Genomic DNA, 24,999 nt, shown 5'->3' with positions numbered 1-24,999 from the left:
AGTAAAAAAATTGTATATGCCGGATTTATTATACAATAAGCTTTAGAGTTATTTGCGTGTAAAATGTAAAAAAAGCAATTTATTTTCATTGCTAATTGTAGCTCTTTGTGATTCGTAAGTACAAAAAATTCAGCTGTAATAAACTCACGACCTATTTGCTCGTTTGCTCTCCGTTAACAGTAATTTACAGAAGAAAAAAGTCTCATGTCCTTTTCATACTTTTCCCCATTCTTCGATTAATAACTAAATTAAAAACAAAACCAGTAGTACTAAATTTAAAAAAAAATTAAACTTACAGCTGGCGAGTGAAGAGAGAGAGCCACTAGTATTGCCGTCTCCCTCATACGCGTAATGACGCACGTCGTCGTACGGGTTGACGTCGGGGTCGCGGTCCAGCACTGACTTCTTGTCATCCAGGAAACCGGAGATGTCCGGAGCCGCGCCTACCACTGGAACAAACGAATTATTAGAACCTACTAACTACAATGTAACGAAACTTTGATAATAAAGTATCAAATCTAATTTTTTTTTATTTAAAACTTGACAATTAAGAGAATTAAAGAGATTATATTATGTATGTGACAATTTAAACAGCGAAGAAATAACAATTTTGAACCAGATCCTTTTTGTGATATTGTCATGGAATGTCAGGCAAGATTGTGGATCAGCATTAGTTAACGCTGTAAAAGTAAAAGAGAGACTAAGAAAGAGAGAGGGGGAGATTATGAGAGTGAGAGATATATTTTACCTGGTGCCTGCATGAAAGTGGCAGATCTATCAGTGTCCATGGGCGGTCCGTCGTACATCTGGCGGAGTACGTGCAGGTCGTAGCCCGCGTCCCCCTCGCCGCCGCCCTCGTCCTCGTACGCGATGATGTTCTCTCTGATGTCATCCAGCTCCTTCTCTGCCCACGCGTCAGCACGACGCCTGTGCACTACCACTGCTAGGAGTAGTACTGGAAGAAAAGGCACAGGGTAAAGACTTTGTCTTACATAATCTACCTATCGTTAATGCTAAATAAGACTGATAATCCTTAATCGGTATTCGATATTACAGTAATTAGGTGTGATTGTTAATCAATTGCTTCGGAGTTAAGCATTTGGTATTAAGCAAACTATTACAAAACTATCCTTGATTTACCTAACAATCATATATCGGAAAACTTTTGTCATTTTACTTAAAGGTGGTAATTTTAATGAAATAACCAAACCTATGATAAATTTAAGCCTTATTTATTAAGATAAAATATCGAATAAAATTAGACGTACTGTAGATCCTATGAATGAATATTACAATACTCTGGCATATAACAAGATGAAAAGTTATACTTACTGACTAGTATTGCGATGCAAACCAATATGGCGACGAGGAAATTGGTGTCAATGCCGAATGTGACAGCGGTGAACATACTCCTTTGACAGCTAGGGTCTGCATTACGATGAACTGACGGCTCGCCCAAATTGTACATCTAAATAACATGAACGACTCTATATATACGATGTTTGTAAGTTTGTGCGTCTGTGTGTTCAATTACCCAAAGTTCACTTCCAGTGGAAACTAAAACGTGACAAAAAATGTACTTACAAAGTCATTATAAGTGAAATTACTGATGCAGCCGACGAAGTGTTGGTTAGTGGGTACATGTTGCCAGCCGAACGTCCGCGCGAGGTGTTGCAGGTCAATGCTGGCGCCGCCCAGTTGTAAGGGACCGTTTACTACAACATAATATTTATTTATAGACATCTATAATATATAAAGATAAGAGAAAGGGTTCAGTTCAATACATAGATAAAGGTTGAACATATAAACTATAGTTTTTTAGCAGACTTGAAAAAGAAGGAGGTTATCAATTCTTCCCTAGTTTTTATTACACTAAAAGGTTTCAAATGTGCAAGCGGCTACTTCATTTTGCTAAAGTACCAAAATGACCGGTGTCCAAAGACATCTATAGCAAGATAAAAGATGCGTTGCATACATTTAGTAGATGGAGGACGGTTCCATCCGTGTCCTTTCCGTGGCCATCGGATAAGTAAAATAAATACGTTGACCACTCATCACACGCTAAACTTGGAGTTAAAAGGTCTAAATCTAAGATTTTACTAAAATTGACTTACCATTTAGTATTTCCCTAGGTCCAGTGGGTGCGGCAAGGCTCATACATGTGGACAGTTTGCATCTATCAACAAACATCTCTATGGAACTTCTCATGAGGACTATCTCTATTAGATGTGGTTTGCCGTCCGCTACGTGGACTACGCTATTGTTTAACCTCGTGGTGCCGGAGCCGTAGTTAACTAGTAGAACTAGGAATCCTTCTACTAATTCTAGTGACATGAAATCTGTGAACAAAATTGTGTTTAAATATATATGGAAAGTATTTGAAAACACGTTACTAAAAAAAGGGATCAAGAAAGTTTAGTCAGATACTGCATTTGTTATGTTTTTTTTCAAATGGTATTTTATTTGTGAAACATGGACATGAACATGGCACAAAATCGATCTTACTAATCTTACTTATATTATAAATTTATATGTAAACATCTAAAGATGGATGGACGTTTCTTTGAATGTATCTCCGGTACAGCTGTATAGATCTCGATGAAATTTGGCATACACATAGAACATAGTTTTGAAGAACACAGAGGCTACTAATTCTTTTTTAATAGCGTACGGAAGGTGTCGCGGTGGACAGCTAGTTTCATATAAAGTAAAGAACTGTGATTACGCGTAACATAACATAGATATAAGTCTTATCATAAAACAATCACCTCAATAAAGCGTACGACACTTTCGTCATTTATCATTATTGTGTCATTAAATAATCATTACTATCACCTATAGATTACGTAAGAAAAATTTATATATATATTTATTTATGTATGTAACAAATGAACTGAAAAGCAAACACCAAATACACCAAAATAATATTTTTTACAATTTTTGTCTGTTTGTTCGGCTAATCTCTGAAATGACTGTATCGATTTTGACGGGACTTTTATTGGCAGATAGCTGTAATAAGGAGCAACTTAGGCTAAGTTTATTTTGGGAAAAAAAATTACAAAGATAAAGTAATGTTGCAATGTCCAAGTACTGTCCAGTATCGCAAGCAACTTAAGGACAGTATTTCTCGCGGACGAAGTCGCGGGCACGGCTAGTTTAAAATGATATCCTAAACGTCAATACAGATTTTAACCTCAAACAAAGCTATTGAAAGCTCGTTTTGTATGACGCGAGAAACCTTATTCGTTCTTTTCAAAGCAATGGGTTTGGAATTACGTTTTGTTTGGATTTCGTTTTTCGTTTCGCGTGTCAGGGCTGAAGGAGGTACAAAATTGCTGATAGTCAGTTACTTGAAGAAAAAAATAATTTCTTTAATTGTTTGAAAAAAAAAAAACAAGTAGTTTGCTAGTTACCTTTTCTGTATCGTTCTGCACAACACAAAATTAAAAAAAATGTTTTTATGTTTCTCATTTCAACTATTTGAATTAATTTATCCATAACGTCGCAGAACCAATTCCGGTAACAGAAGACCAAAACTTGGAGATTCCTTCATCTAATGAGACGGGACCTGTGGTACTTGATAATAGCAGAGAGCTAGAGACCGAGTTACCATCATCACCGCTGCCAGAGCCAACACTTGGTAGATCTGGCCGCGTCCGTAAAACACCAGAATATCTTACTTCTTATTATAACCGCAAATATTTTAATGTATGGATAGTTGTTTGTTAGAAGGTATCTCCAGAAAGGCTTCACGGTGAAATTAGTTTCACAGATGTAAAACATAGCCTAGAAGAACACATAGGCGACTATTAAATTTTTTTATGAATCCGCGCGGAGTCGCGTGCAAAGCTAGTATTGCAATAAAAACATATACGTGATTTAAAATTCATTTTTCCTTTGACGTGGCTAATTAAATTTTTACCTTTCGTTCAACCCTAACGAACCCCTCAGAAATAAAACTTCGTTCCGTGCTCTTATCCGGGGGCCATTGTGGATTTCGTCCGGAAATCATTATTCAAGTTGTTACGCCAATCTACTGTGACATATTCATTGTAGCCGGCGACATTGTTACGCTTTCTCGACCAACGTTAATTCAAGTTAAATACATGGCCAGTTTATTCGACCAACTTTACAATAGTTGTTCATTGTATGACTTAATTTGAATTGTACAGTCGAGGACATTTATTTCCTATCCTTCGGCGAAATGTAATTTGACGCTTACAATGCAATTAGGTCGAAAACTTGACATAGCAACATACGCTAATGCTAAATTATAGCTCTTATAGCGAAAATTTGCTGTACAATTTTCAGTCCTAAGTGGTAAGCGATTTTTATTCTTTGACTTAACATGTTTCTTATTTTGATGTTTTGATGGAAGACCACGCAATGTTATATTCAAGTGTTTTCATAAATATGGTAATATTTGTATGAATTAAGGTTAATGAATACTTACATATTATTTTAATTTGTAGTAAAAACTTTTACAATTAATTAAACTAACAAAACGCGCGTAAATTCATAATGTACACAAATATAACTTTGTTATGGTATTTGAATGTTAAAAAAGAAAAGAAATCTCGTCTTCAAAGTTGTCTTCCGATCATATTACAACTTTAAATTTGTACTCTGTGATCGCAAAGAAATCTGCAATCGACGCGAACGTAAGCAATCGTGCGTCTAACTCAAAGTGTGTGCAGTACACTTAACAGAATTGGCAATTTGGCAACGTCTAGGGATCGTATTTACTCTGGCGGCGAGGCGGTGCCAAAGACCCGGACACTAACAATTCAATATTAACAATAGGGCTTATATCACTGCGTTATCCCGCACAAATTGTAAAATTTTAAATAATAAAGTATAAAAATATGGCCGTCGCTATATTAAAACGAGGGACATGTCATCGCTTAAAGGTCAAGGATGAAGTTTCGTCATTCGCATGGAAAGTATCCTAAAATCATCGAGCGCCTGTTAAAAATAAACTGCAACTTGACTCAAACTTTTGTCGAAAAAAAACATTTGCCTATATATTTCTAGTAGTAAAACATTGTATTTACGACAGTATGCGGCCACTAAATCTAATTGTAATGGTTAATTAATTAAATAGATTAACGAGTGATTTTGTCGAAATTTATCACTAATTGAGGTCATTTAGAAAATAGAAATTTTATTGCTCTAATCAAGAGCAGTATATCGAATATATAAAAATAAAGAGTAAGGACAAGTTTTGGCCACCAATATCTTTTTTTTAACTGAGAAATTCCGCCATTAAATTCGAATAATTGGAACCAGCGAAAACAGTTAGTTACAAGGAAAAATAAAGCTATAACTAAATTTTGTTTGTTCCAGCTTATATTAAAATCTGAAATTATAGCACCACGGTATGTCTTGAGCTATAAAAGTTTTAGCTGTGAAAAGACTTATACAAGCAGTCCCGGTACGAAATAAAGTCTGGAACCTTTTATGTTTGGCGCCACGGCACCGGCTGCTTATCCGTGGAAGCGCTGTCAATTCGCTCGCTTTCTATTTTGTTCCAAACACCACTACATTCGTTATCCGATCGAACAGAAGACATTGAAGTTTTCACATTTTTTACGATTTTATTTTTAAAACGAAAAACGCGTAAAATAACAGCTATAAAAGGAAACTGTAACACATAATTTTTAAGTTTGGCAGACATTTTCTTGCAGATATTTGATTAAACCTTCTCGTTGTTATTCTGAAATTTTGTTAAACTTTTGACACAATGTAAATATAAACGTACAATTCAATAATGTGTGTTTATGTGATGTTTCAAACTGGGAGCTTTAGCTCCCCAATCAATTAACCCATTGACTGCTAAAAATTAACAAACTGAACGTTGAAATAATACTAACCTTGTACATCTAACAGTGGATTGTATTTCAAAGGTCCGAGGTAGAAGACGAGGCTGTTGCTGGCGTGTGACGTCAAAGTGAGGGTGACGTGGCCCTCATGGCAGGCCGGCGGTGAGGGATACATTGCCCAGCCGTCCCCATGGAAACCGATAGACGTCTGCTCGCAGTGCGGCCCAGATAGACCTTCGGGACATTCGCATTTGTCCGCGAATGGGGTTCCTAAAGAAAAAAAATAATAAATTTAGCATTTTGGGTAAAATTAAATACTTCAACTGTTATACAGATAGCTATAAAGTATACAACAATATCTTATTATCATTAGCAATATTTACCGATGACTAGGAATGACTACAAGTAATAGTTTGGAAAGAGTATTTACTATGTAACCTTGAAGGGGATTTTACATGTTATTTTTGTGGAGTAAATACTCGTGATAGTGCATAAACTTTACCAAAGTATCAAAAAAAAAATTCCAAAACAATTTCCTCTCTAACTTATATTGAATGTATTTTATAAAGTGGTTAGTACAGCGTGAAATTTAACAAGCGAAATATATGTAAAGTCTATGAACTTTTAACGTAAAAATTATTATACAGTTTGAAAGAAAGTTTTTTTTTTTAAACTAAAATTATTTAAAAGAAGAGAACCTTCAAATTACTCCAACGACACATTTAATCAATGTTAACGTTATCGTTGAACTTTGCCTAATCGATATCTAATTACTTTTAACTCGATTTAATAATCGATATACCAATTTATAACTTCACAAGTAAGTTTTAACTAATGGATGTAGATTATCGAAAGATTTTATTCAAAACTATTATAAGTCAATTCTGTATAAGTCAGTGAGTTATTAAATTGTAAGTTGTTAGTAAAGTTGTATAACTTCATTATGACAGTGGGAAGGAAGTAACGCGATTCTTGGTGCAAGTCAACCCTTGCGCTGCTAACTTCACAGGATAACGTCGGTCTCAGTTTATAACCGTGCAAGGTTCATGATGGGATTTAAGTTTTATCTATTTGATACTTTGTTGAGTGGAATTTTATTAGTATTATAATAGTAGGCACTTAATTATGAGTTCAACTAATTATTAACTAAAGGTATTAACTACTAAATGATTGAAACTAGAGCGTCGGTGGCTCAGGGGTCAAGCACTTGACTTGCAATCTGCAGGTCCTGGGTTCGTATCCCGCCATGTACCAATGTGTTTTTCGATTTCTGATTTACATATGTACATTTATCTGACGTTCTTACGATGAAGGAAATTCAAAGATTTGTGTGAAGTCAACCAACGCGCACTTGGCCAGTGTTGTTGACTATGGCGTAATCACCCTTAACTTAGGGTAGGCTCCGAGCCCCTCGGTGGGGACGTACAGTGAGCCGATGATGATGATTGAAAATTTAATTTTTATAATCTAGGAGATAAGTATTCCAATTTTAAAATAGTACCAATGCTATAACTTTATTATGACAGTATACATTATACTTTGTTGGTTCAGAAGATTGATTTAAACACTTTTATATTTACGACACAACACAAAGTGATAGATATTTTATGATTTATTTTTATGTATTTTATATGGTTGATATTTAAGAAACAATTTATTATCTATGACGTAATTGAATTGAATAAATCTATTTTATATTGCTCATACATACATGAAAGTAGAGTTTGATAATTTTGCAAATTTTTATATTCAGAATGGAAAATTTAAAGGAAAATTGTTGAATTATTTTTTTTTATTATAGTAGTTCTGCAGTGAAAGCCTACATTAAGATGAAGCGCTTGTAATTTATTTTATAAAAAGTTAATAGTAAACGAATTTTTGATATGTGCTCTACAGCCCTTTGTGGGCCTTGGAAATTTTATAAACTGCAACATTAAAATTATATCTTAGATCGTAATAATTTATATCCGTCAGTACATTTCTTTAGCTTTATTACTCCCTTTTGACTGTTATAATTTATGAGAAATAAAAGTACTTTAACAATGGCGGCCGCTTTCGAAACTCGAGCGTTGGCTATTGGCTTATTGTGCAGGGATAATAAACCTTTTTTTCTTTGAAATGGAGACATCGTATACTGACCACTTTATATGTATTATTTATTTGGTAGGATATATTTTTATAATATCATAAAAATCGTCATCCAAGGGTATCTTGCAGTATATGCACTTAAAGCTTACATTGTGTGGCCACATAATAAAATCCATCCTATACGATGTCATTTCTACCGGGTGTCGTAAACTTGGCTATGAACTTTGTGATATTCCTTGCTGTGTTCGATGATATAATTTTAATACTTCATTTAAATATCGCAATATTTTTTTTATTGAACAGATTTACTAAATGTGGGTTTTTATTGTCTTAACACTTGTCATCCTTTTTCATTCTCGTTGAAAAAACAAAGATAGCGATATTTTTAATACAAGACATTAAGCAGCAGATAAAATTTGAATACACATTGACAATTGAAAGACCATAATTCAACCAAAATCTCTGTATAAAACATATCTTCATCCCTGTCATTACCTTTAATAAAACAGAGATAACAATATGTTTTAAAAAGGGATTTTGGTCTCAGAAACTCAATGAATCTTACTTATATTATAAATGCTAATATTTAACTTTTTAACTTATTAAGTTTTTTTTTAATATTGCGCGGACGGAGTAGCGCGCGACGGCTAGTCCAATATAAAAATCTACTCAACGAGATTAAACAAAATGTTGAACTGTGTTATTGCGATAGTATTTGATGAGAATTAATTTAGCTTATTAAGCGTAGATTTTATTTGGAAATATTGTTGATCATAAAATTTACTGGAGTTTATTCCTTACCTCCATTCAAGCAAATAAGCGGTTCCTCAACATCGCATGTGCACTCCGACTCTACCCTCGCAGATACACCAACAAAACTTGTCGTGTTGGTGTAAACGGAGAGAGGCACATTATTCTTCATCAGCACATTCCGGCACGAGTCCTCACACTGCTCCTTCTCTATCAGACACTCGTCGATCTTCACCATGTAAATCTTTGCTTCTAATTCTTCTTCGAGCTGATGAAGAATTATTTGGATTAATTTTATTCATTGAATCGGTTAAGTATCTAAATTCTTTGTCATATAATCTTACTAATATCAGAAATACGAATGTTTGGATGTATGAATGTATGGATGTTTGTTAGAAAGTATCTCCAGAACGGCTGCATGGATCTCGCTAAAATTTAAAATATATGTACAACATAGTCAGGGAGAACACATAGGTTACTAATTATGTTCTTTTTTAATTCCGCGCGAACGTAGTCGCGGGCTACAGCAATATCATAAATTGAAAAATAATGATTCAAGTAGGAAGTAGCGAATATGCAATTTAATATTACAAATCCATTAAACCAGATAGAAATTCCATTTACAAAGTAATGATGTTTTTATTTACATTTGCAGTTAAATAAGTTAGTAAATAAAAAAAGCCTTATTTATTTAAGATTCTAATAAAATAGAGTGCCGCTATTCCTTATGGCTACATTTTACACGCTTTGAAATATGTTTGAAAAATGATTCGATCGGGAAAGTAATTTAACTTAGGGGATAGTTTTACTTTGTGTGTCGTCCGATAAGTGGAAGTAGTCAGAGAATTAATCTTCTCATGGATTAAACAAGTTTTAACATTAGATAGACAAATAAACAGTACGAATTTATATACTAAAAGCTATTTCTGCAATAAGTCGAAGTTATCTTCATCTCGTAAATATAAACAGAATTGGGTTTAAGGCAAGTTTCCAGACACGTTGTCATATTTACGACTATTCCTAGTTATTTGCAGTAAAGTGTACAGAAGGTAATCGATTCAAGGTAAGGCCACGGAGTTTTGTTTGTTGGTAAATGTTAGTCTAGGAGTTATCGTCAACAATACGCGGCGTATTTGTGTGCGTTAGGCCTTTACTATTTATACAACACATTTCAATACCTTATCGATTAGTTTTATATGATAACGTTTTTATTGTTTAACATATAAATAGTAATATTACAAAGTAAATAGAAACATTATAAATTCGCTCCGATTTGACACGAATCAATGGCTTCTATTTGTCATAAATATACACACTAAGATGTTCATAGCTATTCTATCCGGCTCGAAGTCAATCATATGTTGAGCGAGTGGACTGTATGATGTAATGAAAGGCTGGTTGGTTGCTGATGATTGTAATACGATGAAATATGATGTACAAAATAGACAAAGATGATTGATGTGTCGGCGCGCGGAGTGTTGAAGCGCAACTGAAGGTCGCGGTGTGAGGGCGCGCGGGGCGGCGGGTGAGGTCTGGAAGGGACCCCCGCGCTGCTTCCCCGCCGCTGGTGCAGTAGTACGGAACAGTGGAATTAAAAGTATTACTTACCTTTTCCTGTATCCCAATAACCATACTATCCAGTTTCTCTGCTGGATAGTACGGAGAGCCGTGTGCTGAGAAGCGGACGTCCAGGAACACGTCCTTGACAGTTGGCTTACTGAACACCGTGAACACGTCTACATTGTCTAATGACGTATTGTAAAGCTGAGCGAGACGGCGATGTAGTTTGTCCTTTTTACTCGTACCCTGTAACAAAAATAAGCATTAATTGTTTGTTAACAACATTGAAGACGACTGTACTTTCGCCCATTATAACCGATTGATGACATTTGTTTGTTTGTTTTATTTACATTATTAATTTTAATAATCTTCAAATAGTAAAAATTGCGATTCCCTAAAAAGATTCGATAAGATTTTGACTTATAAGTACAAATTAAAATATTTTATGCGAAAGTTAAGTTATACCTCTAAAGTATTACTTTTTTAATTCAATTTCAAATACGAAAAAAATCAGTTCTATAAGTTACAAAAATACTTAAAGTGCGATTTAGATTGTAATAAAACGCTTTAAAGCATGTACTCGAGAATAATCAGAAAGAATTAATGGTTTCCAGCGACACAGTAACCGAGTGGGCGCCACTGACATGCAAATTCTCCACCCGCGAGCATAAATTTGCAAATTAAACTATCGTTGCGAATGAAACTGCTGTTGATTCGGTCGTAAATTATCATGAACCTTTTGTACTACCGATGATACTCACCAACTGGGTTTCTGGTTCAGTTTGTGTATACGGCCGACTTAATGCACAAAATGTACTAGATATAATCTGCACATTAAAGCCGAACTACAAGCTAGCCTAATTTTAAAGAATTTTACAATATTAATTTAGTTCATTGGGAATTATTTTTGTTGACAACTTTATGTTTATTTTAGTTTAAATCTTACTAATATTATAAATACGAATGTTTAGATAGGTACATAAATGTTTGTTTGAAGGTATCTCCAGAACAGCTGCATGGATATCGATTTAATTTGGCATAGATGTAGAACATAATCTGGGAGAACACATAGGCTACTAATTAAGATTTTTTAATTCCGCGCAGACGGAGTCACGGGACACAGCTAGTATGCTTATAGTGTTGTCTGTGTTTTACATTTTCTTTTTAAATAAAATCAATGACATATTTCCACAGTCCATCGCCTGCCTTTAAGAAAGCCACAAATATTTTCTTTAACGAACCCGCAACATCGGTCTATAAATCAAAAATATATTGTCAATAAAAATATAAATCCGATGCTAGACTCGGCAACTTTCGAACTAACAGATATGAGCAATAAACTTATACGAATTCCCCAGCAAGCTTTCGTGCTAGACAGAAAAAGAAGTATTGGGTCACCGCAGTGCGGAAGTGAGTGAAATTTACACCAGTACAGTCGCGTACACTTATAAAAATGCAATATTGTGACAATTTGAACTTTATTAAAAGGATATAAGGTTCATAGATCATGTACCACTGATGATTGTACCATTTTGCGTATCGTGTGACTAAACCCCATAATATTTGCGGGCATCTAAATTCCGATACGAAAAGCGATATTTAGGCGTGTCATATTGTCACACAATCAATTTAAATATAGATCGTGAGATTATGCCGTTACGGTTGTATTTTAATTAGCAAGGCTTGAAATGTGATTCTTTTTTGCGTCGCGATAGTTTGAATAGTAAATTGCGTTAGGAATATATTTCGACATGAATTTTGGTATGTGATTTTGATGTTATCGTATTGCGTTACTGATTGGTTTGATGAAATATTCCATACATTTATATTAATGCAATTTACAGACATATTAAGCATGACATTTATATTCATGTCACTTCGTTGAAAATACACAAACATATAGAAAAGTAAATAAATTGACGAGTAATATAATAATAACGATATTTAGCGATTTTCTCAGATTTAAAACAATTTACTTACGTCAGCTTCTGGAACGATGAATTCTTCTGCGGTGATATTAACGAAACGGATTGAGCCGGACTTGTCTACAGCTTCCTCTGGAATCTCTTTGATAGTGACGTTTACTGTCGCCTCCACCCAGTGGAACGGCACCAGAGGTTCATTTTCTTCGGTTACCTAAAGGAAAATAATACCCTTGAAATACATACAGCGCCAAACAACATGACCCAGTCAGTCAGAAATGTCTGTATTACAGTAAGACACTGTGGTTCAACAAGTATATTTACCTGATACCTATACCTTTTGACTGCCGCTGATTGAAATTTATACGTCAAGGTGATTATAAGAAATATGTTTTACTGTTAAATATGTGTTTATAGTACTTTGTTTAATGAATTTTAGCTAGAAAATTTTAATACCCTTAAAAATATAATAGCAATTTTATTCAAAGAAAAAATAGCTATTGATAAAGAGAATATTTTAAAGAGAAACAGCAATAACCGTTTTCTTTACTTAGCAAAAGATTTATTTGAACAAGAAAAAGTTTGTCCGTAGTGGCCGGGAGATGTTTCTCTCAACTTGCGGTTCAAACTTAATAATTTAGCGTTCAGTATTTACTGCGCAAGTCGTCATTTTCCAACGCTCATGTTTTAACCACGCCGTAGTGTCGGCTCTTAATAAAAATATTGTTCGCTCCATGTTTTTATGCAGGCAAATTAAAAAGTTTCTCGTTAAAGATTAATTTACTCCGTTACATTTAATGTTGTTAGTGTCCGTAGTTTGTTTACGATTTAGTCGTGATTTTAATGAGTATTCTTAAGTACTTTTTGGTGTTAAAATTTATCGTAGTTTTCAAACCAAATTGTAATCTTTCGCATATAATTACATAAAATTCAAATATTCCAATAAATGATATTACTTAATGGCGTTTCCTGATGGAAACTAACTATCGTTTGAATACAAAACTTTTTTTTATTTCCGTCATCAAACACAAACTGTAGGTTTCAAAACCGTATATAAAAAGACCTACCTATCTCTGTTTAATATAAATAGAATGAAAGAGATGATAATATGTTTTTGCTTACATCTTACAACAGATAAGAAAAGTCTAGTTAACTCACATTAAATCTCAATAGATAAGTTCCATTTGGCGTTCCTTCTTTCATAGTAATCATTCCAGTGTTGCTATGCACATCAAAGTATGGACTTCTCTTCTCGTATGACGGCAGCCACATGAACCTCTTATCTGGTAAGTCCCAGTCATCTGGGTCGTCGACGAATACACGACCGATCTCCGTATCTGGTGCTTCACCCTGGTGATGAATAACATTTGGTTAATTAGATTAAAACTTTAAAGATGTGTCAATATTTTAGTACTGAAAAAAAAGTTAAATAAGTGCTACAAATTGAAGAACATTATCAAATTATTATAATAGGGTATAACAGCATTTAAATGTTTGTTCAGGATTGAGTTAAGTTAGTTATTATTTATCGAATTTGTCTATTGGACATTATATTTGCTTTTAATGGATAATTTGTACTACATTTATGTATATTATTAAAAGATTTTTTTTTGTTTTTTAAACTTCAATCCATTTTAATTTTAGGCCTTTGTCAAGATAATGGTAACAAAATATCCAAATATATATCTAAACTTACGGAAGTAGGTTTGAAATTTCTAGTGCTTTTTTTTTTAAAGTCAATTTTGTATGTTTAATCATATATTTAGATATATTAGTATAGCTTTCCGGTTACTGTGATGCTATATTCATAGCCAAAAGATAACAAAATGATGAAATATGATCCTCAAAAAGCATATTGAGATTAACAAATGAAATACTAATTAACAAGGAGGTTATCCAACCTTGTTTGCTTATCCGAGCAAAACAACTAGCAACACTAATCTGCAAGGAAGTTGTTCAATTTGTGCGAGAGATGTCGCCTCGTTTGCGGCGATGTCTCAGGTTCATTAGGGAGAAGTCGACGAATTAGAAAGGGGACTACAACCATTTGTATTCAATTTCGAATTATCTCAATATAGTTAGGACATAAACAAAACAGTTCGCCTGTTAAACTCTTATTAGAATTAAGCAAGCGATGTTCCATGATTTTAACTTTTGCAATTACATTCTTAAGGCGTAATATACAGCGTGTCCTAAAATGTAACTTTAAACAAAAAGTTGGATTTTTTTAATATCTTTCCCCGGGTAGTTATTGATGTGGCTATACACCAGTACCGTTTTATCGTTGAATTTTAGGACACGCTGTAGATGACAAATATACAAGCTTTAAATGTATTTTACTGAAACAGAATCAACAATTAGATATGAATATTCAATGAATTTAATTAAAGACATTTAGTTATATGATAAACAGAAATTAGTTAACATAAACTACACATAAGAAAAAAGTTCAGCGTTTAGTTGTTTGTTTTGGCTGCACGTCTGTAGAGTTGTTCTTTTACAAATATCTCATAAATCCGGGTCAAATCCCAACGGTGCGTAGGGCTTTTCGTAAATTATGCAAGTTTTATTACTAATACGGTGATGAACTTTACATACATAGATAGATATTCTTATCGTCATAATAATGCCTTTCATTTTCTAAGATAATGATGTTATTATCCGTTAATATTGCAATGATTAAAGACTATTAAAATATCATTTAATTTTTAAATCCATTAAATGAGACATCTACAGCCAGTGTACAGTTTTAATCAAATAGTTGACAAAAGAAAAAAGTCCGTTCAAATTTCGTGAACAATGCCGCGGAATACGGCGCGAATCTGGCCAAATCCCATGACAAAGTCGCTCGTAGTACATCGCATCTGGAATATTACGGGCGGCGTAACTCAGGGGAATCAGGTCGGGACTATAAAAACTACCACCATAAGCTCTGTTTATACCCGTGAACTAAACCACACTTTCATTAAGGCGGAATTAACATTTTAATGGTCATTATTATACATCAAGAGCATTCAGTCTATCCTTTAGGGGAATGAAGTGAGAAACTTTGTTGCAACGTTAATAATAATGTGTGACTAGATGTGTAACTCTATGAAAGTATGGACTCCGTGAAAGGTAACTTGATTAAGAAGCGAGTAAGATATATTGCTTTGAATGATGACAAACTCTTGTAGTAGAGAGTCCACATAGACATGTTTGAAACACGTTTCCACCTGCCTTTTAACTATAGCTTTCTTACAAGAATGTTTTGCAATAAGTGTGGGTAATCTATGATAATAATTAACAAGGGTTCTCTAGTTGCATGCCCATCCCTTGGGTATCTTTAGAACCGATTAAATCTTTAAAAGTTTTTGGCTACGCCAATAAAGAAACTGTGTAAACTTTGCCTCGAAATTCCACAGACGACGTTAATTATTCAATTGCAATTTGTAAGATTCAATGCAAATGATTGAACTATCGTTGTTCATATACTAGATTTTTTCTTATTGTCTTAAAAAGGAGCGCATATTTTTTTATTCCTAAATCAACACAAATTACTGATGAAAATGTTTATAACCAATATTTTACGGTAAATGCTTGCAGTGTAAAAGTGAACATAACTTTCGTCTGACACTAAAACGGCTAATTCCGAAAAATAGTCGCGACCAGAGTGGGGAATCGTAAAGTTTTACGCCCTTGGGTTTGTTGAGAACACAGAGTGAACTCTGCGCTGTTAAAACGACACTTGTGTGTTTTATACCTCGTCAGTAGCTTCAGTGAATGCAAATTGAATGTTATTACCTACTTAGAGATAAGTTACAAAATGTATTGTCGTCTGATAAGCGTCTGTCTTCTTTTTAAACAGTTCTAAATTCAAAAATTTAAGTCAAACTGTTAAACGAAACAATCGCACAAACATAATTATTCCTTTTAAATGTGTTTTTGTTTGTGTTTCTGCAGTGGAAATACATCAAAAGGTATGGACACATCAAAAACAATCTCATTCCAGAAGAATTGTGAATGAAATGAAGCCAGATGAAATCGTAATTGAATTTGGCGTTAATCGAGTGCGAGTGATAACTACATTTCGATAATCGATGGACATTCATTAAAACTATAAAGCTATGTTATTTTAATGATGACATTGATATTAATATACAATTAATAAAGTACTGTGATGTTTTCCCTGAATTTGTATGTTTATATCACGTATTATAAAACATATATAAACATATATAAGAGATAATTTAACTAATAGCAGCAACAACAAAAAATAGTCTCATATTAAAACATTTGCTTCTCAACGTAATAATATTAAGTTGAAACACAATCTGGAGGCAAAGCCATGAACTGAAAGACGAGCTACCACTTTAATTTTCAAAGCGAACGGTGCCTTGAGAAATTTAAAACAAAAAAATAAATTATTTCACGACGGAGATTTAAGACAAAGGCTCGAAAACTTCCTTATCGAATCAAAACATCCAACTTCTAACGAAATCTCTAAAACTAATTACAAACTTAAACCATCCAGTACAATTTGACCGGCAAATTTCAAACAAAAAAAACTAACTCGTAAATAAAATTGCAAAACGAGGGAAAATAATCGATAGCTGAATATTAATCGTAACATAAATACTCACGTAGTATCGCCAGCTGTAAATTTCATTGAAGTAAATTTCCGTCTGAAGCATTAAAAGGAAACAATTTGAAATTAATACCAATAACTTCTTAAACATATGGAATGCAAGATTAGTCAATTACATTCCTGCATTATTCATTTTTAAATTATATTATAATTAGGAGTATTCTTAAAATTAGATATTCATTGCAGATGCTTTGGAGGACTTTTAATACCCGATTATTTGAAACTCTAAGATAGTGGTTTTAAATTAACTACTGATTTGAAACTGACGTACAACATTTAATTATTTATTATGGTCGAATTAGTACCGCTCAAACGAAAATGATATCTCATAAATCCTTTCATAAATTTGGGTTTTATACCAAGAATACAATTAATCTACTACTTCATCGAGTGAACTACAACAATTTATGGGACAGATTTAAGGAATTTATGTGCAGCACTAAAGAGTTTTAGACTGCTGTAAACAATTCCCAAGTAATGTAATGAATTTACAATGTACGTGCTGGATGCAACTTGAGTACAATACTCTGTGGAATTATACTGGATGGCTAAGTGAGGATATTGCAGACAAAACCGGATTAATTATATTTACTAAAGACGAAATTATGGGGTTAAATTATTTAATTGTTACAATGTATTTAAACAAAGAAAGAGTTTCAATTTGTCGTGTCCATTTTATTGACTTAAGGGCACTAGCATGAGGTGTCTGACTAATCTCACCTATACCTATGTGCTATGTTCAATTGACCAGTGTAAAAAGATCTTATACCCACGTTTTAATAATGAATACGTCCTTTTTCAGCGTTATAATGTCCTTATTTAAAACTATTTGATAAATATAAAAAATACTGCGGGGTGCTATAATTATACAGTGCGAAACATTTTCACCGAGAAAAGCTTAATTAAATGTAAATTAATTGAAATTAATTATTGAAACGTGTAAAATAGATCGGTGTAATTAACGGAGGCAATACTCTGAGCGGATCATATTATAGTGGGACGATATTATTTTATCAATGATAATGACATAGTTACATTGTGGTTTTGTTAAACCTAGCGTAACCTTACCTAAATCAAACATTTCGAATCGACAGATTCATATTTTTATGCACAAAAGCATCAAACAAATCCCAACATTATCAAACATTTGACAAACAAGTATGACGCTTTTGATTTGAGAACCAGTTAAATTACGTCACTCTTTTCATGATAGTTTATTTGCGACCTCACTCTTTGTTACATTAGCGATCTAAAAGTCGCAGAAAAATCCGATAGTTAAAAAAAAAATTAGTCGTATAATGTGAACATTTTTTAACTCTTTCGACTCCTAAGCTTGATCTAGGATATTGCTTATTAGAATATAAATTCAAAAACAAATTAACTAAAACCTGTAAGAAGCCTTTCTCTTTTAAGTATTTACCTTATAGTTGTATACGAATATATCGCTATGTCCCGGCCCCATGGGGTTGTCGTTCCTGTCTCCTATGACGACGTGTAGAATAGACACGCCGGTCAGTCTCGGGGTGCCCGAGTCAGTAATGGCCACCGGTATCCTGTACTCTTTGCGTTGTTCTCGATCGAATGATACTAAAGTTGATAGTATGTTGCCTGCGAACGAATGATACAAATTAGTACATATTATAATTATTAATCGACTATTTAAACGAAACACTGTTTCATTTCGACTATCCGAGGGTTTCTCGATGACTCTGGAAGCTCAATGAATGTACTGTATTTTGAATAAGGATAAAAAAAATATTTTCCCCAACAAATAACACCCGGATTTCGTATAATTATATCAAAAGCTACATCAAAGATTTAATATTAATAACTCTGTATTCAATATTGCGTGCAAATTTTCAATTTGTTAACACTAAATTAAAATCTTAATTAAGTTAAATAAAGAGCAACGCCTACAAGGCGTAAATCAGAGTAATTAAGATGGCAACCCACGAAGAAGGTTGGCAACAAATAGCACACACGAAGCCGCCCACGACAATTTATTTTAATCGACTATCAATATTAGAGGACTGCCTATGCTATTAAATACAAGATTTTGTTCTCTTAAAATAAATGTAAGGAAATAATGAATGAAATATTCCGATATTCAACTTACTAAAAATAATCTCTTTTGATAAAGAATATATAGAGAATAGGATTGACTGTTTTTATTCACATCAGTAAAATTCCTATATCTTACTAAATACGAATGTTTGGATGGATGGATGTTTGAAGGTATCTCCAGAACGGATCCTGCCGAAATTTGGCATAGATGTAGAAGTCAGTCATAGTCAGGAAGAACACATAGACTACTAATTAAGTTTTTATAATACCGCGTGGACGAAGTCGCGAGCAAAAGCTAGTATTTTTACAAAAAATATGGCTTCATTTAGTATTTAAAAGGCAATATGTACAGCTCCGAAATATAACTCTCAATACTATGCAAAAGTTAAACGGTAGGGAAAAAAGTTTATTTAATTTCGCTTTGGTGGCGAATAATTTCCGCAAACGTGGGTTACAATTATCAACACGCGAACTTGAATAGGGGGTGTGAGGCGGTCCGGGAAATTGAATTGCCACTTACAAAAACAAAGTTAGCTAGGTCGTCTCTAGCACCATTTATTGCATTTTAACTACATTAATCGATCGTCAATTCGATTTTCGTTGCTTCTTTGAAATTTCCTCGAAGATTCGGATCGTCGGAACCGGATTTAAAGATTGTAGACGGATTTACCAAACTTAATTTATATGAATTTTTATTATCATTCTATTATTATCAACATATTTAGTAGCTAATCTAATCAAGGGATAGTAATCTTCCTCTTGAATCTCTTAAATATTGATAGACGTCGGTATCAACAATCTCTCTTTTAAAAGGGAACAACAGAAGAGATGACAATTTTTGCACAAATATTATAGAGTAGCTGCTGCTCTTTTCTATGATAAAAAAAAATTGTTACCTTGTATATGGAACTTGGATCGTATATCGAAGCTGGCGGAGTCATTGAGCGCGAAGGTGAATGGTGGCCCGTTCTCTGCTGAGTCGTAGTCTTTGGCGGTTAGTATCACCACTTGACCAGGCAGTTCGTTCTCGTACCATATTACTGGTTGCGTCTGTACAATATAAATAAATGATAAGAGATTGAAGAGATGATTCAGATTAAAAATCAACACATACCGAAATATCAACAAAATAAACATGTTTAGGTGTATTTTAATAGAATCGGAAATTCAGCCATTAAACTGAAACAAATATTTTTTTTTTCATTCTGATAATTGTTTTAAAGGTAATTAAAAATTGTATTTATTATTCTAAGCTATACTGTAGGTATATTTAAAACAAGATAACATTTACGTGTATAATACTATTGTACTGTAGTTACAAAGACAAGCTTCAAAATAACTGGGGTAGGCTGTGGTTTTAATCTAATACTAGGTCATAGGGTGCCCTCAGGCGGTTTGTGTTGGACAAAGCCGTACAACACAATATGGTAACTTATTCGATTTTAGTTATAACGGCACTAAATACAGAGGTCTAATATTTCAATGCTTTAATTGTACTAATACAAAAACTAATATCTCAGAGTAATGTTAGAGATGTTTGTAATTGTTAGAATTCCAAAACGGCTGTACGCCTCTATACGACATTTTTTAGAGATGTAAAACACAGTGTGGAAGAACACATAAGCTACCCTATGATCTCGGTAGTGTGTCTGTTTCCCGTTGCATACGTTTGATTAACATATTTACTTGATAACTCTATAACAAAAAACATCTATTGAAATTTGGCAGATTTATAGAATATTGTCTCGAGTAACACACACTTTTCAACTTTTTTATTAAATTTTACGCAGAAAATTTCTAAAGTATAAAATAGAAAGTAAGGTTGACTATTTATAAAGAAAAAAGTCGTATGACAAACTTTTCATTATAATAATAATAATAAACTGTAAGAAATTTCAAAAAAATATCATACAGTTTTTTTTAAATATGCTTACTGCTTCACAATCAGCATAAATTTTCATCTTTTTAACGAAGGAAAATTTTATAATTTTAAGATACTCGAATGACATGTTAAAAGTTTCTATGAAAGAGAAGTACTTAAATACTTTCTTACTTAAGTATTTTGTTATCTTTATGTACTTGTCATAACTTTGTTAGGTCGCGAGATGGCGCAAGTGTTTGCGTAGTTTCATCAACATATTTTGTTTATTTGCTAAAGACTGCAAGTTGCAAAGCATTTATTTTACGCCTTAACTTCGCTCCGAGGAAACATTTGAAGGGAATTGTTAAAAACATCAGTGTTAAAGTCGCTAGAAAGTAGTTGTACGCCGGTTGCCGTGTCGTTAACTATGGAAATAACTGTAATGTTTAAACTCTTCACAAGAATAAACTTATAAAGTTTTTAAAAGGAAGCAAAGATATTTTTGTGATCCCAGCTTTTAGATATTTAAATGAACGATACTATATCACAGTATATAATACCGTGCAAAGTCAAACTTTTAGAATGTTTTATTTTCAAACTGAAGATCCCACAGATAGTAATTATATTAATATGGTTAGAAAATTTTTATTAAGGTTGATAGGAAAAAATGTTACTACTTTAAAACATAAAAACTTTGTTACAGAAAGTGCCGAAAAATATATTTGTATATGCATACAAATCTTGTTAGGGATATTCAGACGTCAGACTTGCATTGAAACTTGCAAAAAGGATAATTCATTCAAAGTTAAACCAATTTTGAGGAAGTCGATAAAATCTTAAGGAATATGCCAGAGTCGTATCGAAGGGAGCCATCAGTTCGGAGGATGAATGAATTGCCGTCACTCCCAAGTTTGATAATGCCGTCTTAATCCGGCTCGGAGAGGACCCGCGCCCGCTGTGCCTAAAATCGCATTTATGCAAGTTTCACACGAGTACAGCACACATAGAACAGTAGGACAGAACAGTACTACTAATGTTTGAACGCCAACATCTCGACGGAACATCATTTCGCATGTCCATTAAAAGTAGGCAACGTATCTACAATCATCTAACTTATCGCAGATGTCTATAAACAGCGGATACTTCGCTAATATAGCAATTTAAGGTGGAAGCTTGCTCATTTGCGCAATAAAAGAAAGATTATGCTATCTACTACTCTGCCTCAATGTTCTGCTCTCGTGTGAAACTAGCATTATACGAAGTTACCCAGCGGACAATGCTTTTACAATTAGGGGAGATTGGAATCTAATTGTTATTCTTACCAGTTCCCCGTTTGTTGGATCTCGATTTGTCGAAAAAATTAAGACAGAATAAAAATTAATGTAAGAAAAAAAATTGGATCATGGTTTAATAAGTATTCTTTCTGAGAAGGGACTAGCAAATTTTATATACCATGGTAGTCTAACGACCCGATTGTTAAATTAAAAATACTTCGACCAATTGATAATATAGAAAAAATTACGCACTTATAGAGAGAGCATTAACTTAGTGTAACTCAACTTCATTTTAATTAGTAATATGTTTCGATTTGTTTTTAATACACCGTATTGAAAACGGTGATAGATTTTCAATACAGTGTATTGTGCGTATGTTACCCAATTGAATGGTAAAATTTGGAGATGACTTTTTTCTGTTTTGTTAAACTTATATTAGTAATAAATTCAGTCAAAAGAGGTATAAATATTAACAAAAAATGGGATTAAAGTAGCGAAGTCATAATAGAAATATAGTGAATATATTTCAAGGTATTTATTCGCTTAAGCCAGTCTGGAAACAGTCCCCCGGGCGGCGAGCCTCTCTGGTGGCGCGTGTCTTAATGTCTATGTTCTGCTGAGACACTGCGAGGCCTGAATAATTAAGGGTATACTGCATACTTATTAGGGTTACGAACATAGTTTGAGAGATATTTGATGTTTTGATCTGATTTGTCCTGAAGTTCAGGAGGAAATAACTGCGATGTGTAAATACGTTGTCAGAATCAGATTTTTCATTTTGCAGGATATTTTATTTGTTTCCTAAGGTTTCTAAAGTTCATATAATTAGAGGGCGTTTGTTCTATCATTTGTGTTAATTGAAATCTTAATACGTCGCCACGTCTTCTTCGGTATTAATAAATCAATGAAGTTGTAATCGAAACTAGATTTATGGACCGCTGTGAACTACTCGTCAAATTTCCACTAACTTCCCATAGGATTAACCGTCAAAGTCACAGGAAACTTCAATATTTCAATGTAGTAAAAGTATCGAACTTTTAACCCTATAAAAACTTGGCACTCTCCTGTAAATCGGAAAGTCGGTTCTTTATTTTCTATCGGAATGTGTGCATGTCTGAGATTAATTGATTACGTCCGCTAACTTAACAGAATTCACTTTAACTTACACGTTACTTAGCTTTGAACAAGGAATAACTTGGAAACTGCTTTATGTTTAATGTCAACGAAAGAGAAGTTATTTCTATAGTATGTTACACAAAGTATTCCGATCCAATAAAATAATTTTTGTTTGTTTTTAATAAATATCAAACATCGGAATATACTCTTGTGAGAAATTGTTAAAAGTACATAAAATCTTAGATTATTTCATTTGAATCGTTTCAAAAGTATTTGATATCAAAATAAAAAATGAAGATTGCCTCGTATACTAAAGAAATGGAAAAATTCCACGAACGTTACAAACGCGGCATAACTGCCAAATAAATCATAACACATAATCGTTAAAGCAATGAAGAAGTGAAGTACGGGTCTATAACATCGAGATATAGAATATACGAGAAAAAGAAACGAAATTTACATAAAGAATTGGCGGAACAGCTCACGCTAAACAATCGCTCTTAATCATGAAATACGAGATCGCTTTAAGAGGCCGGGAAGCAATAATTTTATACCTACCTCTCCTTTGTTTTAATATTGCGATGAACAAGTTTTAACAAAAAAAAATGGTAGATTATTTTTAGCAATCTTCAACCCGAAATTGTTGTTCACAGTTTCTTGAACGTTTCTATTCATAGAGAGTATTCAGGTAAATTAGGGGCTGCAAAAGTTGGGGCCGCGCCTGGCTCAATTCTAGTAGCCAAAGTTTAAGCAAGAGTAACAGATGCTTCTGACTTTACGAAGTCGAAATAAAGTTGCGCGGAAGGTGAGGGTCTTTGTTAATTTTATTGGTTTATTTATCAGTCATTATTTTTATAAATTTTTTTAACTACACATTTTTGCTATTTAAATGCAGTAGGAGTAAAATAAACTTTACTCATCCATATCAATACGACTGAGGTGTAATGTTATGACGTTACATACTCAGAAACTAGATCATAAACTCTGGAATGTCACAGACGTGATATTTTCTTTTAATAAGTGGCAAAATAACGTATCACTATAAAAATATCACGAAAAATGTACTATTTTTCAAGGAAAATTTGCGCAAAAACGGTATATTAATGTTTATCTAAACGCTTGGGAAAAAAACAAAGATACCTTTATTTAATAAAGGCTATCAATTGGTTGTTCTTGACAGCAAACCTTCACAAGAGTTGGCTATTAATTTACGCCCGTGGAAATTCTTTTAAAGTAAACTATAAAGAACAGGGGGACTGTAACCGACAAGTTGAAATTGCGTGCATTTTATCGCAAACAAAAAAACGTGTAATTAATGTAGCGCCGCGAACGAAATAAGTTGTATGAACATGTACCCATTAAAGGGTACATAATAAAGAAATTAAAAGAAAATCGTGGTAATTTAAACTCAAACTTTTATAGATAGTGGAAAATATACTTTTAACTTTAATGTATCACGTACTAACTGGGAATTTAAGGCTGGAATTTTGGTCATCAAGAGAATATAAAAAAATTATATTTAAAACAAGTCGGTGGTAGTGAAATTGTTAAAAATGTGTACTTACGTTGGTAAGGAATGGGGCATTGTCGTTGATATCCGTCAGCTCCAATATAACTTCAGTGGTGGACCGTAAACTGTCAGAACCCAGCCTGCCGCCCTGGTCAGCCGCCATGATGAGTATCTGCCACCTCGTGAACCCTGATGGCTGATCTCTGTCCAGAGGCTTTGTGAGACGAAGACATCCATCATTGTCTATTTGCAGGAACTCTTTCTGTTCGTGCTTGACTAGAGAGTAGACTATGTTCTGTGGTGCGTTACGGTCTTTAATATCAGGATCGTAGGCTTCGACCTGAGGAAAATTTAGACATGTTACTGTTAACTACCACGCGCATGTACCTTTACAATAACTTATTT

General features: G+C 33.5%; 1 protein-coding gene across 2 annotated transcripts in view; it reads right to left on the bottom strand.

Moving 5' to 3' along the window:
* Positions 1-24,999, bottom strand: part of shg (DE-cadherin) — a 182,476-nt gene that overhangs the window by 2,048 nt on the left and 155,429 nt on the right. For both annotated transcript variants that reach the window (XM_013310639.1, XM_013310640.1), the window contains 13 exons: positions 24,650-24,934; positions 19,730-19,883; positions 18,190-18,377; positions 13,301-13,492; positions 12,201-12,356; positions 10,269-10,466; positions 8,712-8,928; positions 5,874-6,092; positions 2,115-2,339; positions 1,585-1,715; positions 1,333-1,468; positions 749-955; positions 297-449 (listed from right to left, as the gene is read on the bottom strand). In XM_013310639.1, coding sequence (XP_013166093.1) covers positions 297-449; positions 749-955; positions 1,333-1,468; positions 1,585-1,715; positions 2,115-2,339; positions 5,874-6,092; positions 8,712-8,928; positions 10,269-10,466; positions 12,201-12,356; positions 13,301-13,492; positions 18,190-18,377; positions 19,730-19,883; positions 24,650-24,934 — 2,461 coding nt within the window. The remainder of the gene's footprint in view (positions 1-296; positions 450-748; positions 956-1,332; positions 1,469-1,584; positions 1,716-2,114; positions 2,340-5,873; positions 6,093-8,711; positions 8,929-10,268; positions 10,467-12,200; positions 12,357-13,300; positions 13,493-18,189; positions 18,378-19,729; positions 19,884-24,649; positions 24,935-24,999) is intronic.

The sequence above is a fragment of the Papilio xuthus genome, unplaced genomic scaffold (assembly GCF_000836235.2).
Source record: "Papilio xuthus unplaced genomic scaffold, Pxut_1.1 DF827714.1, whole genome shotgun sequence".
In the NCBI taxonomy this organism is placed as follows: Eukaryota; Metazoa; Arthropoda; class Insecta; order Lepidoptera; family Papilionidae; genus Papilio; species Papilio xuthus.
Note: the sequence above shows the minus strand (reverse complement) of the source record. Positions and strands in the feature narration are given on the sequence as shown.